The sequence below is a fragment of the Neoarius graeffei genome, chromosome 7, assembly GCF_027579695.1.
Source record: "Neoarius graeffei isolate fNeoGra1 chromosome 7, fNeoGra1.pri, whole genome shotgun sequence".
Taxonomy (NCBI): Eukaryota; Metazoa; Chordata; class Actinopteri; order Siluriformes; family Ariidae; genus Neoarius; species Neoarius graeffei.
Window position 1 is genome coordinate 27,508,816 of NC_083575.1, and position 17,324 is coordinate 27,526,139.

General features: G+C 42.6%; 1 protein-coding gene across 3 annotated transcripts; it reads left to right on the top strand.

Moving 5' to 3' along the window:
* Positions 1-218: 218 nt before the first annotated feature.
* Positions 219-16,506, top strand: tbxtb (T-box transcription factor Tb). 3 transcript variants are annotated; one of them, XM_060924631.1, is made up of 8 exons: positions 219-424; positions 2,854-3,118; positions 5,464-5,598; positions 5,703-5,764; positions 5,862-5,927; positions 10,437-10,609; positions 14,414-14,546; positions 16,236-16,506. In XM_060924631.1, exons 1-8 carry the CDS (start codon positions 219-221, stop codon positions 16,504-16,506), a joined length of 1,311 nt encoding a protein of 436 aa, XP_060780614.1. The 3 variants fall into 3 exon arrangements, with proteins under 3 accessions (XP_060780614.1, XP_060780613.1, XP_060780615.1); XM_060924630.1 differs by having other exon boundaries at positions 5,862-5,923; positions 10,433-10,609; XM_060924632.1 differs by lacking the exon at positions 10,437-10,609 and having other exon boundaries at positions 5,862-5,923.
* The last annotated feature ends 818 nt before the right edge of the window (positions 16,507-17,324 follow it).

A 17,324-nucleotide genomic window follows, 5' to 3' on the forward strand; every position in this document is an offset into this window, starting at 1 on the left:
AATCAGAGACTCGTCGGCGCATATCAAAGGGTCATCTTAACCAATCAGGTGCGTTCACAGCTGCACGCGGACAGTCAGGGGTATTTATTCTGACCCAAAGGCGCTTCAGTCTATCAGTAACCAAAACTAACTTCCTGTCCATGGGGCTGAGTGTTTAACACACACCGCGCGCGCAGTTTGGGCATTTCCTCGACTTTTCTTGGATAAATAGCTCAAATATGGCTTCAAGTGGCAGTGAGTGCTCGGGAAAAGCCGTCCAGTACCGGGTGGACCACCTGCTGAGCGCCGTGGAGAATGAGCTGCAGGCCGGGAGCGAGAAAGGAGACCCAACCGAGAGGGAGCTGAAAGTGAGCCTGGATGAGCTCGAGCTGTGGCAGAAGTTTCGAGAACTCACTAATGAGATGATTGTAACCAAGAACGGCAGGTAGCGTTGAATTATAGCACTGAATGCGAATTTTTGTTTGTTTGTTTTTTTCCAAGACAAATTGAAAATGTCTTGGTTTATAAAAGAAATCCTATAGACTACAAATGCAGCACATCCCTCATGTGTAGGCTTTATAACAGTGATAAAGTGTGATAAATACTGTCATCACAAGAGGAGGAGGAAGAGGAAATAGCCTTATAAGGAAAAATTCCTTATAAGGAAAAAATTACTAAAAATGTTCATAAATACACTACCGTTCAAAAGTTTGGGGTCACTTTGAAATGTCCTTATTTTTGAAAGAAAAGCACTGTTCTTTTCAATGAAGATCACTTTAAACTAATCAGAAATCCACTCTATACATTGCTAATGTGGTAAATGACTATTCTAGCTGCTGGTTTTTGGTGCAATATCTCCATAGGTGTATAGAGGCCCATTTCCAGCAACTCTCACTCCAGTGTTCTAATGGTACAATGTGTTTGCTCATTGCCTCAGAAGGCTAATGGATGATTAGAAAACCCTTGTACAATCATGTTAGCACAGCTGAAAACAGTTGAGCTCTTTAGAGAAGCTATAAAACTGACCTTCCTTTGAGCAGATTGAGTTTCTGGAGCATCACATTTGTGGGGTCGATTAAATGCTCAAAATGGCCAGAAAAATGTCTTGACTATATTTTCTATTCATTTTACAACTCATCTCATCTGTAGCCGCTTTATCCTGTTCTACAGGGTCGCAGGCAAGCTGGAGCCTATCCCAGCTGACTACGGGCGAAAGGCGGGGTACACCCTGGACAAGTCGCCAGGTCATCACAGGGCTGACACACAGACACAGACAACCATTCACACTCACATTCACTCCTATGGTCAATTTAGAGTCACCAGTTAGCCTAACCTGCATGTCTTTGGACTGTGGGGGAAACCGGAGCACCCGGAGGAAACCCACGCGGACACGGGGAGAACATGCAAGCTCCACACAGAAAGGCCCTCGCCGGCCACGGGGCTCGAACCCGGACCTTCTTGCTGTGAGGCGACAGCGCTAACCACTACACCACCATGCCGCCCCATTTTACAACTTATGGTGGTAAATAAAAGTGTGACTTTTCATGGAAAACACAAAATTGTCTGGGTGACCCCAAACTTTTGAACGGTAGTGTACATCACTGATAAATCATAAACTTGGACTGGGGAACACAATTTTTGTTGAGTTAGGTCTGACAGCTGTTTTTAACTAATTTTTGGGTGCAGAATCCAAAACTGATCTCAGTTTTTCTCTATCACGTCGTTTTTGAACTATAGGATCCCCGTTTTCTTAAAAAATACGAAAAATACTGTACTTAACAGATATGTGCTTGTTTTATAAAAAATTACAAATATTGACATACAATGAAATATGAAAGAAACAGGCATGACTGCAATGTTTATTTAACACTAATATGTTTTTACAAAGGATATGGCTACTATAATTATAATTGTGTGCAAGAAGAAGAAACCTTTATTCGTCACATGCACACTTCAAGCACAGTGAAATTCATCCTCTGCATTTAACCCATCCGAAGCAGTGAACACACGCGCACACAGAGCAGTGGGCAGCCCAGAGCGCCCAGGGGTTCGGTACCTTGCTCAAGGCTGCCTCATGTTAACCTAACCGCATGTCTTTGGATTGTGGGGGAAACCGGAGCAAGAGGAGAGAACATGCAAACTCCACACAGAAAGACCCTCGCCGGCCACTAGGTTCGGACCCGGAACCTTCTTGCTGTGAGGCGACTGTGCTAACCACTACACCACCATGCCGCCTGTGCAAGTAGTTAAGGTAAAAATTTACATTTATAGCTCTTTCTGGAGTGTTCAACTTGAGGACTATCGCATTTGATGCTCCAAGTCAGCCATCATACAGTATGTACATCCCATCTACCCTGATGACGTTCTTCCATAACCTTCAAATAGGCTTACTACAGCTAATCAGTGGAATTTTGCTTATCTGGAGGGTAAGCTGTGGAGAAAAAACTTGACGTGCTAGAAAAAAAAACTGACTGCGATTTTGGAATCAGCATGCCAATTTTAGTTTTAATCAGCATAAAAATCTAACTCAACAGAATTTTTTTTTTCAAATTGTTCCCCAGTGTAATAGAGAAATTTCTCCATTTTGATATAAATTAATTTATACCTAATTGGACAGTGTTGTGTGTTTAATCAGTGTTATTTCTTTATATCTTTTTTGACCTATATCAGAAGTTATCCAAGTTCTGATATTTTCCTTATAAATCTTCATTTTAGATGTAAAAAAAAAATTTATTTTTCATAATGGCAAATTTTGGCACACTGAGGTTGTGAGGATTCAATCTGTGACTAACACATGCTATGTGCACTAATGTCATGCTTCTCCATAAGAAGTGTAGGCGCGCGTGCATGTCTTGTGTTTGTTGGTGCGTACAGGCGCATGTTCCCCGTGCTGAAAGTGAGTGTTTCCGGTTTGGACCCGAGCGCCATGTATTCGTTCCTGCTGGACTTCTCGGCGGCAGACTCGCACCGCTGGAAGTACGTGAACGGGGAGTGGGTGGCGGGAGGCAGACCCGAGCCGCGCGCCTCCAGCTGTGTGTACATGCACCCGGACTCGCCAAATTTCGGAGCACACTGGATGAAGGCTCCAGTCTCCTTCAGCAGAGTCAAACTCACCAACAAACTCAACGGGGGAGGACAGGTTAGTCCTGCACATTTTGTAAACCACACTCAAGAAAGAACAAAAAAGCATACGTAATATTATCTTGCCAATTCATCATCATTTCCTGTTTTGGCTTGTATTCTTGTTGTTCTTTCTCTACATCTCCCTCCCCAACCTCTATATGGGGTCAATGTGGCTGTGCAGGTAGTGTTAAAGGAGAACTTAAGGCCATTTTTTTTCATCTCATTCATTATCTGTAGCCGCTTTATCCTTCTACAGGGTCGCAGGCAAGCTGGAGCCTATCCCAGCTGACTACGGGCGAAAGGCGGGGTACACCCTGGACAAGTCGCCAGGTCATCACAGGGCTGACACATAGACACAGACAACCATTCACACTCACACCTACGCTCAATTTAGAGTCACCAGTTAACCTAACCTGCATGTCTTTGGACTGTGGGGGAAACCGGAGCACCCGGAGGAAACCCACGCGGACACGGGGAGAACATGCAAACTCCGCACAGAAAGGCCCTTGTCGGCCACGGGGCTCGAACCCGGACCTTCTTGCTGTGAGGCAACAGCGCTAACCACTACACCACCGTGCCGCCCTCTATTTATCTCATTTATTAAATATAGGAACGCATTTTTTTTAAAAGATTTTTTTGGGCTTTTTTCACCTTTATTGGATAGGACAGTGTAGAGACAGGAAAAGAGTGGGAGAGATAGATGGGGAGGGATCGGGAAATGACCTCGGGTCGGAATCAAACCCGGGTCCCCGGATTTATGGTATGGCGCCTTATCCACCTGAGCCACGATGCCCCCAGGAACGCATTTTTGATCGCTATTTTGTCGCTGCTATAGTAAGTTATGAGTGTTTGAAATATGCTCTGTAATATATCGGTCCATATGTCAAAGCGATGGCCATAAACGAGATTCGTTGAGACCTGTGCGAGACATCGTAGGACGGAAGTAAAACGTACAGCGGAAATCAAAGCGACCGACATCTGCCAACGTTGTCAAAAGATGCGTGCGCCCTCTTTCGAATGCTGACGTAATCAAGCCGGAAGTTTTGTTTGTTTTGATAGCAACCAGGAAAGTTTGAAAAAAGTAGGCAGGAATCGTCATTTAAACTCGTTTTTGTGCGATATTTCATTTGGAAAACAGTTTTCAAAATGGCAGCACTGACACCTGGCTGACACTTAACGTTTCAAAGTCTCACACAAGTCTTGTGAAGATTGCGCAAATAAGCGCTGCCTACCGTGGACCAAATGAACTAAATTCAACATGGCTAAAAACCAAATAGGCAGGTAAGTATCATATTTAATTGCAATTAGTTGCCAGTACGAGTCACGATATAAGGTTACTAAAACCAAAAAACGTAATTGAATACCACGTTAATTAAGAAATAAAGCAAGTTTAAAAATTACTTCAGTTCTCCTTTAAGAGCCTTGCACAAGAGCCCAACAGTGGCAGCTTGGTGACGCTAACCCAGAGCCTTAATCCATTAACCCACTATTTTTAGTTTTATTAAATATAATTAATTATTATTCATACAGGACACTTTTTCGATGGAATAAAAACATGTATTCTATTCCCTTCTAGCGGGTTTCATTCATTTGGTTTGATAGCATGCAATGTTCTTAGCATATCACTTACGGTATCCTCCGTGTATTACGTCACTCTACCCAATGGAGAATGAGCGTTGGATATGGTTTACGATATTACACGGTTGTCAAGACATGACGTCACACGTCAGAGCTGATGCGAATATTCAATATGAGAGTTTTCTGCTCCGTATGTGCAGGAGCATTTCTTTTATTCACCGGCGGTGCCCGCAGTAAACTGTCGCAGTGAACTGAAAATGCCATATGTACTATGTGTAAAACTTCCATGCTAGCGAGCAGCTGTGAATATTTGTAAAATCTATAATTGTTAAATCAAATGTGTATGAATAATAATAATAATAATAATAATATTGGCTGGCTTTTTTCGTGGTATATCCGATATATTCCATTCAGCTAGCATGGTACTGAACGAGTCGTTCGACTCGTTCAGTATCATGCTAGCTGAATGGAATATATCCAATATACCACGAAAAAAGCCAGCCAATATTATTTAAATGTAATGAGACAAGGTCAGTAAAGTCAGCATTATATTATGTACACTGTAGAAATTATTTAAACATTTTCTGCTCTCATTATTTCCTTGTTTATCAAATATTTTGGCAACGGACTTGCTCCCCCTTTTTAAATAAAAAAAATAATCAACTTTATTTTTTTTTTAGTTGTAAGTTTACTCCTTACCATCCCTGAAACTGAAATAATTATTTTCTTTAAACAGTTACTCCTTTTACACATTGCTCTTTGTCACTTTGCTTTGCTCTCCAGGTCATGCTGAACTCTTTACACAAATACGAGCCGCGTATCCACATAGTACGTGTCGGAGGGCCACACAGAATGATCACCAGCCATTCCTTCCCCGAAACCCAGTTCATAGCAGTCACTGCATACCAGAATGAGGAAGTGAGATGCATCATACTTCAATTTTAAAGCTTTTGGTCGTGCCTCTAATAGTCCTAGGCTTTGTCATATGATTCTCTGTTAATGCAGCGAATGTCTTCTTTCAGATCACTGCACTCAAAATCAAATACAACCCCTTTGCCAAAGCTTTCCTAGATGCCAAAGAAAAGTATGTCGGTACATCATGTGTTTGGTTTATTTTGCTTATTTTAATTGAATTGAAATGTATGTTGGGAAGGGAAAAAAAAGGTTGTTTTGGTTTGTAGAGGTGATCATAAGGAAATAATGGATGAAGTCAGCGAGAACCAACAGTCTGGATATGCACAATGTAAGTTTGAATTTAAATTGTTTGTTTTCTTGTTTGATCTTTTGTGTATTATTGACACAAATCGTGCTCTGTGTTAAAGGAGAACTGAAGGCAAATTTATTATTATCAAAATTCTATTTATCTCATTCTACTAATATAGGAATGCATTTTTGATCGCTATTTTGTGGCTGCTTTAGCAAGTTATGAGTGTTTGAAATGCGCTCTGTAATATATCAGTCCATATGTCAAAGCAATGGCCGTAAACGAGATTCGTTGAGACCTGTGTGAGACATCGTAGGACGGAAGTAAAACGTACAGCAGAAATCAAAGTGACCAACATCTGCCAACGTTCCCTGTGTCCGAAATCGCTCACTTGTTCACTACTCCCTATATAGGAAATTACTACAGTATATAAGAGGACTATATAGTGAGCTCCATTGGTAAAATGAAAAAAACGCTTTCGGACACTAGTCCGTCGCGCTGGTATTTACGTCATTACTGTCGCACAATTAAAACGTGCCAGATCAGTCGGCTGGTGGGTTTTCAAAATAATAAACGCATGCATGTGTTTTCGTGATAAATCCATATTATACTGAGTGCATTTCCCACATTAATCAATACAAAGCACCTGCATCTTTCAGTTCTTTTAAATCAAGGCTGAATACTTTCTTCTTTGCCGCTGCCTTTTATTAAATCAAATTTGAGACTTTTAATTTGATTTCTTTCAGCGCGACCACAATGCATGATGGGATATATTGCTTTGGTTAGTGACCATCGGTTGTACACTATTTTTCGTGATGCACTGTAGGATACTTTGAGCGCACTATATAGGGTGTAAATAATCCTCACTAAGATTTCAGACAGCACTACAAAATGGCGTCCCCACTATATAGTGCCCTATAGAGTGAGTAGGGGGCGGCACGGTGGTGTAGTGGTTAGCGCTGTCGCCTCACAGCAAGAAGGTCCGGGTTCGAGCCCCGTGGCCGGCGAGGGCCTTTCTGTGTGGAGTTTGCATGTTCTCCCCGTGTCCGCGTGGGTTTCCTCCGGGTGCTCCGGTTTCCCCCACAGTCCAAAGACATGCAGGTTAGGTTAACTGGTGACTCTAAATTGACCGTAGGTGTGAATGTGAGTGTGAATGGTTGTCTGTGTCTATGTGTCAGCCCTGTGATGACCTGGCGACTTGTCCAGGGTGTACCCCGCCTTTCGCCTATAGTCAGCTGGGATAGGCTCCAGCTTGCCTGCGACCCTGTAGAACAGGATAAAGCGGCTACAGATAATGAGATGAGAGTGAGTAGGGAGTAATTTCGGACACAGGGATTGTCAAAAGCCACGCGCGCCCTCTTTTGAATGCTGACGTAATCAAGCCAGAAGTTTTGTTTGTTTTGATAGCAATCAGGAAAGTTTGAAAAAAGTAGGCAGGAATCGTCATTTAACACTCTGAGGTCCTGGGCCTATCAGACACTCTGTGGCAGTCTGATAAACCTTGACATTTTTAAGTATTTCATCTAACTAAAAATATCCATGCAAAAGTGACACACATGGTTATATTCTGGACACCCTCAGCAATAATAATATGAGAGTAAAGTATAATGTCATGAAATTTGTTTTTATTTAAATTAAGTGCAAACGCAACCTTACAAAAAACACACTATAAATATATCTGCACAAGACTTTTGAAGTCTGAACCTTGTAAACATAGGTGTTGGCTACATAAAAGTAAGAACAGCATTCAGAAATGTTCTGTAGTTTCAATACTAATTGTAGAAACTTCAGACTACCTTTGTTTTCTCCAAAGCCAGTTGCCCTTTCAAGTGAATATTGATAAGGTAGGTGTAATTCACCTGTAATCCCCCCTCCCCCCGTCACTGTCAATAGTCCATTTGTCAAAGACAAAGCCCCTGGCCACTGTACCTCCGTGCCCCCGCACCTCTCTGCTTGGAAAGTTACTGCAAAGAAAAGACGCCCTAAAAGCCAAAGCTATCACAGTCACAGATTAAATATTCTGGCTTCTTCTAAATCTTATAATAAATATGCCCTCTTCAACTGTAAGATACTCAATAAAATGTTCAATAGCTAATGATCATCCCTGGATTGTGGCTGTCTGCTGTCAGTCCTCATCGCAGTCCTCATCTGGATGCCAAGCATCATAACAGTTCCTGTCAGGTTGAAGGCAAAGGAAAACATCACACGTTTTGCACTTCCACAGGGTTTTTGTTTTCCTTCCCTGCAACCTGCAGTACACACAGGCTCTGCGACCATCACCGGCCCTATTCCCATTTGTGTTCAGCTCAATCCTACAAACTGGCTTGTGAGCCTTGCCAACTTTCTTCAGAGGAGCCTTTGGGGCCTCAAAATGCAGTGGAACACCACACAGCTGTGCAGTGAGCTCCTCCATGAAATCCCTGTGGCTCAGGCTTTTCTTCTGCATGTTTTGCATGAGTTCTTTGTGGAGGATGAAGGCATTTGTTGCATCAATGTCCAGGAAGTGAAGAAAAAGCTTCTTGTACCACTTCACAGTTTTGTTCTGTGCTGTGTAGTACTGGATCAACTGGTCTGACAAGTCCACACCACCACCCATGAACTTGTTGTACTCTACCAGGGGTTTGGGGCATGGAACAGACTGTCTTGACCAGGCACTTCCTCAAAGTTTCTCAGTTGGTATGGAAACAAGTGAACGTGCACTTGTTTATACCGGTGAAATGGGGCGTATTCTCACTAGGGGTGGGTATTGCCAAGGACCTCACGATACGATACGCATCACGATACTTGAGTCACGATACGATATTGGGATATCAAAATTTTGCGATATATTGCGATATTCTGCATAGTTCACTGAAAAATGTAAACTGCATTATGCATCTTAAAATCCGAGTTGTATGTACATCAGATGATAGTGATAATTCATGGGACAAACTGAGTCAGAACAATGTAATTCAAATTATCCATGCCATTTTATTGTAACTATACAAGCGCAAGTTACAACATATTTGCAGGAACAACACACTGTCTGGAACACATTGAAAAGTGCAGTGTGCATCTTAGTCTCCCTGAGCACAATTATGAAACAAAGTGCAGTGTGGGTCAGTGTCCACACACTGAAACTGAATTGAAACCTCAGTGAATCATGTTTCTTCTGAACTTTGAGTAAACACTCAAAATAAAATGCAGTGTCTCACACACACACACTAAAATTGAAAATGCAAAATAAAGTGCAGCTTCTTGCCTTTGGCCTTAAATGACAAAATTAAGTTCACAGTTACAGTAAGTCACACATCACTGAAGTAGACGGGAGGACTTTGGCGCTGTCCAGTGTAGTTTGCTTCGGGTCGGGTTTCGGTGGCTCCGGCTGAGCTAATATGTCGGGGTGGTGTCGTGCTAAGTAAGTTCGCAAGTTTGTTGTGTTACCTGAATATTTAATTGGAGCGAAACAGGTTTTGCAAAGTGCATACTCTTTGTCCAGCTCACTGTTTTTTTGTTTTTTTTTCTCCTTTCCTTTGGAATCCAAAGTGCCTCCAAACATCTGCCTTAAAGTTCGGCGGCGTCTCTAGGTTTACGTTAACAGCCATGCTTGCTTGTTTTTTTCCTCACTGCAACCACCGGGAAAAAAAGAGAAGACGAAGAGTGCCTTGCAGTGAGGTAGCGGCACAGCGACACCTTGCGGAGCGGAGGTGCGGAAGTCGTACTGGATTTACAACCCGTCTGAAACATGATTTATTATTTGAAAAAATATCGATATTCAAATTTTGAGTATCGATATTGAATCGGAAGACAAAGTATCGAGATATATCGCCGTATCGATATTTTTGCCCACCCCTAATTCTCACCTCCTCTTGCTACACAATGAGCGAATGACGACACTGATGTTCCATGCGCTTAACATGTGAATAGCTGATGGGCGTGTCGTTAAGAGGCTGCTGCTGGCTGAAGTACTGAAATTCGTAAGATTTGTTTTTATTCTCTTTACAAAGTGCTAAAGATAAAGTTTGTTTTAAAGATAGATATATATTTGAAAAGTAGAAGACTCAAGGTTTCTAGTGGTGTTGCTTGAATATTTCTAGCACAAAAACTCGTGGAGCTTTAGATGTGTGTTTACTAACGGTCCTAAAAGTCCTCTGTGGGGGGGTCGGCGACCTGAGAGTGTTAAACGCATTTTTGTGCAATGTTTCATTTGGAAAACAGTTTTCAAAATGGCGGCGCTGACACTTCATGTTTCGAAGTCTCGCACAAGTCTCGTGAAGGTTGCGCGGATAAGCGACGCCTGCCGTGGACCAAACGAACTAAATTCAACATGGCTAAAAACCGAATAGGCCGATAAGTATAATTGCAATTAGTTGCCAAAACGAGTCACGATATAAGGTTACTACAACCGAAAATGCAATTGAATAACACGTTAATTTAGAAATAAAGCAAGTTTAAAAATGACTTCAGTTCCCCTTTAAAATGTCATATTTGTCTGATCATGAATTTGCTACCGTGTTTATTTGCTGTAAATCTACCTGTTTTAACACACTTCGTCTTCTCTGTGTGAAGTGAGTGGCTGGTTTCTGCCAGGAGGCGGATCCCTCTGTCCTCCTACGAACTCTCACCCTCAGTTCGGTAGCGCTCTGCCTCTGCCATCCTCTCACGGTTGTGAGCGTTACTCCACATTGAGAAATCATCGTTCCTCACCTTACCCCAGCCCCTACCCTCACCGAACGACCTCCCCCAGTAAGAACACACATGCACGAACACACACTTTTTACTTTCCTGTCACTGGCACACATGACCTATGACTCCATGCCATTAATGAGAAACTCAAACACATACCACTGACTGGAGAATGTCTTGCATTCCTGAAGCCTTTGTGCACATCGGCGCTCATAGTCGTAAACATGCATCCCTCACTCGTGAAATGCTTGGTCTGGTGGCTTCAGCCATATAAATTTACATGTAAGACTGCATTAAATGGGTTTGCCATTGATTTTTATTGCTCTGTATGTAACAGTTTATATCTGAGACAAAGAGAGATGCATGGATTAAAGTTTTCCGTCGCTACGACGGATTTCCGTCAACTGGGAGCGCTAAAGGTCAATAATGAGAGTGATGCAGATCCGAGGAAGAAAAAAAAAGGGTGGGGGGTAGGCCCATAGGTCTGACACCGACATGATTTAGAACTTCACCAAGCTGCTGTGATTGCCTGTTGTTGAACCCTTTCTTGTGCTATGTTTGAGTATATGTAAAGGAATAAGTTGTTGTGCTAGATAGGCCTAAATAAATAAATACAGCCTCCGCTACTGTCTAGTCCCGGGGAGGCTCGGCGTAGGCAGCGAGCCGCGGTGCTCGGCTTGAGTTTCGTTTCTATCGGCGGCTCCAGCCCGACTTTGCACACTCGTAACTCGGCCAGGGGAGGTCCCAGCCTCTCCAAACTTGGCAGCCAGCGACCTCTGCCCTCTCCCCAACGAACCAGCACTGCCAGGGCGGGCCAGCCCCGCGCCTCGGTACGCGATTCACCCCGAGGCGAGCCGCGGCGCTCCGCATCAGTTTCCTTTTAACGGCGGCTCCACTGATGAAACAATCTGGCTGTCCTACTACTAAGCAACTACGTGCCTACTACTAATACTAGGCCTATTGTAGTAGTAGTAATAATAATAATAATGATTTGCCTATTTAAAGGTGATCAGGTAAAAAAAATCTAAACAGCCCTGTTGAAGCCGCAGCGAGACCTATGCTATTAAGCCTTTTGTAGGTTAAACAGGCTTCGGCAGACAACGTCCTGGAAAGACTGTGTTTTTCTTTGGTTTGATTAGCCTACGATTTAATCTTTAAACATTATGGTTTCAGCAGTTCGCTTAAACATTGGAGGCTGCGGAGTCGGGCTGCAAGATTTCCCGACACTTGTTTAAGATGCCAAGCTTCATAGTCAGGAGAAAATAATTCCACAGTATTTAGTGCCTCGTCAGTCTCAAAAATTAATAGTGAAGGACCAATGCGAATTAAGTCCCAAAAAACATCTCGTAGGCCTATATTTTACATTTTCAAAAAAGTCCGGAATTGGAAGTCGGTCAGTGGAGTGTAATGAAGTGTCTCATTCACTAAGCACAAAAGGTCAGAAAACAGTGGAAGCCAATACTCCGAAGCTCAAAATTCAGGAAAGTGGCTCCGGTGTTGCAAGTGCACAAGAACAGTTATTTGAAAGTTAACTGAATGAATCTGTGCATGCGCGTGCGATTTCATGAAGAACCGGGACAACTGGCATTCGGTGAAAGATTCACACCTATGACTCATTATATTCGCGCGCGCCCTCTCGCCCACTGTTGCTTCGTTTTCCCGATTTACGCGAATGTCTGAAGATGGAGTTTTCAGAAATCTCCACTCTGCCCCGAGTTTGCGAAAGTAGCTGTTTTCAGTGACCGAAACCTCCGTACCAGTCAAAGGAAGGAATCATTTAGTAAACTTTAAAATGTTAATCAAACCAAAATATATTAGATTCTTAAAGTAGGCACCTTTTGCTTTGATTACAGCTTTGCACACACTTGACATTCTCTCAATCAGCTTCATGAGGTAATCACTCAAAATGGTTTTCCAACAGTTTTGAAGGAGTTCCCAGAGGTGCTGAGCACTCGTTGGCTGCTTTGCTTTCACTCTGCGGTCCAACTCATCCCAAACTTTTTCGGACTGACTGACCTTCCTTTCTTAAAGTAATGATGGGCTGTCGTTTTTCTTTACTTAGTTGAGTAGTTCTTGGCATAATATGGATTAGAGCAGTACTCAAATAGGGCCATTCACTGTATACCAACTCTACCTCTTCACAACACAACCGATGGTCTTAAACACATTAAGAGGTCAAGAAATTCAAGAAATTAACTCTTGACAAGGCACAGCTGTAAACTGAAAGCCATTCCAGGTGACTACCTCGTAAAGCTGACTGAGAAAGTGCAAAGCTGTCATCTAAGCAGAAGGTGCTGACTTTGAAGAATCTAAAATATAAAACATATTCTGATTTGATTAACACTTTTTTTTTTTGTTTGTTTTTTGTTTACCAAATAATTCCATATATATATATATATATCTCATCTCATTATCTCTAGCCGCTTTATCCTTCTACAGGGTCGCAGGCAAGCTGGAGCCTATCCCAGCTGACTACAGGCGAAAGGCGGGGTACACCCTGGACAAGTCGCCAGGTCATCACAGGGCTGACACATAGACACAGACAACCATTCACACTCACATTCACACCTACGGTCAATTTAGAGTCACCAGTTAACCTAACCTGCATGTCTTTGGACTGTGGGGGAAACCGGAGCACCCGGAGGAAACCCACGCGGACACGGGGAGAACATGCAAACTCCACACAGAAAGGCCCTCGCCGGCCACGGGAATCGAACCCAGGACCTTCTTGCTGTGAGGCGACAGCGCTAACCACTACACCACCGTGCCGCCCATATATATATATATATCTTCATAATGTCGATGACTTTAGTATTAATCTACGATTCAGAAAATTTTAAAATAATGAAAAACCACTGAATTAGAGGCGTTTCCAAACTTTTGACTGGTACTGTAGGTGTGAATGAGAGGTGCAACCGAATAAATAAATATGCGTCTTTTTTATCCGGCTACATGTAGGCTATCACTGCGCAAAGCCTCTAATGTTGAAATGGTAGTAATATTTGTTAAAATAATAGTAGGCTAATTTCCACATTAATCAGTAAAATGGCACAAGGGATGTGATGGGGGGATGGCTGTTTTATAAGGGGAATGATTTGAGATTTTTATTTCAGAAGGGAGATGCCTCCCCCCACATCCCCCCCCCTCAACTCGAGTACTGCGTATAAGGTCACCTGACATAGGCCCTTCGATTTCCATCACTAGAGCGCTTCAAATTACTTTCGGTTTTGCCAGCATGGACGCGCTTCTTTTAAATGAAGGCACAGATGTGTCAGACATCGACAAAACGGTAAAGAATAAGTGGAGATGGGCTTGGCGAAATGAAATGGGCGATAATGGCAAGCTCCTGCTGCTGTGCCAAGGAAAAAGAAACAAAAACAGGCACCAGGTGTTGCCAAACTAGATGCTTTTGGCTTCACTGCGAAAAAGTGAACTTTCACTTTACTTTTCTTGTTTCCTGGCTTTATTTCAACAGATTTTCTTATTTTTCTTTCTGTTCCACTCTTTTGAAAGCATGGTTCAAGTTCGACTGCACTTGCACTTTTCTCTTAACCACTGTTGTGCATTAATAAAGTATTGTTGAAATAAATTTGCACTTTGCACTGAAAACTTGATGTTTCATCATTTATAGCCAGTAATGACGATGGTAAAGTCTTGCCATAGCTTTAGTCATTGTTAAAATTACGTAAATGTACTATAAGCACTGTAGGGGCCGAGGGGATAATGGACAACACGGTGTTTAAAATTTGACGCATCGCTGATGTGGTAGGGGCCAACGACATGGAGCTTTTTTTTTTCAGTCAGATGATTTTTTTTTTTTTTTAACTTTTAATCCATGGAGATGTCTTTTTGGTCCCTTTGCAGCTGGTTACTCAGAAAACCCTTCAGCTTGTTTGTCTATGCTGCCTGCCCATGAGAGCTGGTCCAGTCAACAAATGTCCTCTCACACCAGCATGGTCCCTATGGGCCAACACTCTCCCCCCAACTCCAACTCCAGGTCAGCACTTTCTCCTTAAAGCATTACCTATATAGAAATGGTTCTGTGTCAGTGATCCACTCATTATAGCTCACATTAGAGCTCATATCTGTATATGGGCTCTGAAGGGTAGCTATCCAACAGTTAACAAGATATCGAAATCTTGGAGTATAGATTACATATATTCTGAACTAATTAATAATTTGTTAAATCTTGGTTAAAGAATATATTTATTTGTATTAAATAATATACATTTTTAAATGATAATCAAAAACTGATCCCCTTTAATGAGCTCGAAAGTAAGTGTGCACTACAATATATGCACCATACCGGCAAATCTATAACTTTTGCATACTTGTGTCTTTTGCAATCAAGATTGTATTTTATCCATTTACCGTGATGTAACACACTGACACTGTCTGTAAATGTAGGCTACCACAATGTTCTAGAAAACACTGGGGGGGACCCACACAGCAAAATCCCCACAGTGTTGAATTAACACCCTACTATGTCCAGTTGGACACACATGAGCTCTGAAAGTGTTTGTTAATTCAACACTGGGGAATTTGCTGTGCAGGTGTGCACAGGTCTGTATGTGTTTGTGTTTATTTTTATTCCACTCATGCAGTTATTTTTGCTTGTATCCGCCTGTGATATTTTCAAACCAATTTTGGTGGTTCCATCCATTATCCGTAACTGCTTATCCTGTGCAGGATCGCAGGCAAGCTGGAGCCTATCCCAGCTGACTATGGGTGAGAGACGGGGTACACCCTGGACAAGTCACCAGGTCATCGCAGGGCTGACACACAGAGACAAACAACCATTCACACTCTCATTCACACCTACGGTCAATTTAGAGTCACCAATTATCCTAACCTGCATGTCTTTGGACTGGAAACCGGAGCACGCCGACACGGGGAGAATATGCAAACTCCACACAGAAAGGCCCCTGTTGGCCACTGGGCTCGAACCTAGAACCTTCTTGCTGTGAGGCGACAGTGCTAACCACTACACCACCATGCCACCCTTTGGTAGTTCTATTTAGCATAATTTAAGCCACTGTGACCCTGACCGGGCAGTTACTAAGGATGAATGAACGACCACTGTCTCATTATCTCTAGCCGCTTTATCCTGTTCTACAGGGTCGCAGGCAAGCTGGAGCCTCTCCCAGCTGACTACGGGCGAAAGGCGGGGTACACCCTGGACAAGTCGCCAGGTCATCACAGGGCTGACACATAGACACAGACAACCATTCACACTCACATTCACACCTACGGTCAATTTAGAGTCACCAGTTAACCTAACCTGCATGTCTTTGGACTGTGGGGGAAACCGGAGCACCCGGAGGAAAGCCACGCGGACACAGGGAGAACATGCAAACTCCGCACAGAAAGGCCCTCGCCGGCCACTGGGCTCGAACCCGGACCTTCTTGCTGTGAGGCGACAGCGCTAACCACTACACCACCATGCCGCTGCATATTCTGTCTTCTCATTTTCAAGCACATGAATATAAAATTCTCCCAATAGATGGATAGATAACATTTGCATAGCTATACTTTAACATGTTATGCATTTACTACTTTTAAGTACTAGGATTGTTCTGTCAGTCTGAAGTATGTGATACTAATGTTTATTCTAAAATGCCGTATGCTGTTCTATATGCTACACTATAGATGTCTCATATCTCTTCCACATCCTGCTTTCTTGCAGTCAGTACACCAGTTTATGGAGTGTAGGAAACACTCCACTGACTCCAGTGTCTCAGACAGGTGGAATGGCGAGCAGCTTGGGCTCCCAGTACCTCCGTGGCTCTGCCAATCATTATTCCAGCCTGTCCCACCCGGCTACAGTGCCCAATCCTGGATCTCCGCTCTATGACGGCACGCAGGCCACTGAATTGCACAACGCATCTCCTTACGAGAGCGCCACCCACGTGCGGCTGGCTGCAGCCTGGACACCCATCACACCTCCTTCCTTATAGACAGCAGAGCACTGTGCACTGATTTCCCAGTGACCGTGTCGGTTTCTGAACGAGCACTCGATCTATGCAACACCACAAAGATACGAAGCCTGGATTCTTATATTAAACTGTATTGAAATGAGCAAGTTCATTATGCAGCAGGAAGATCGGCGTGGTTATAGGCCTTGTCTGGAGTGTAAATACTACTGCTGCTTCTGTCAGTGCCTTAGAGTTCTTTTAATAATAATTTGTGCAACATTTTAAAATATTACATGTGGGATTATTTATGGTTTTCTAATCGTATGGCAAATGTGTTCTGTACAGACAATCATTTTTAAAAAGTGTAAATTGATTTATTTTCACCTCAGGATTTTGTTTTCAGCATAAATGATTCTTATAATATTTTTATTTGTGAAATCAACTCAGCTGCAGCTGCACAATTTCTACAGAGCTACTGCAACTTAATTAAAAATCAAATTATTAACTGATTGAGACTGGTTTCAACACTTCAAGTCTTTTATACAAGTCTTACTGTGTGTCTTTGATCCATACTGTACTTATGTTTTAGTGTGAAAGGTATGATGGTTTTTCCAAGAGCGATATTGCACACAGACTTACGGTACCTACAGTATATGACTTTCCAATTGAAATGAATAAATCATAAACTTCTACCACTGCCACACACGTTTTTGTGCTATTGGGATAAGTTAACGCAAAAAATAAAAAACCATACACAACAGTTAAGTTTTCTTTGCAGTGGGACATAATGATGGTTGAAAAGGTACTGAGAGATGATACTTAAGTGAGCGTGTAATGTAAATAAACAGCATGTCCTCATC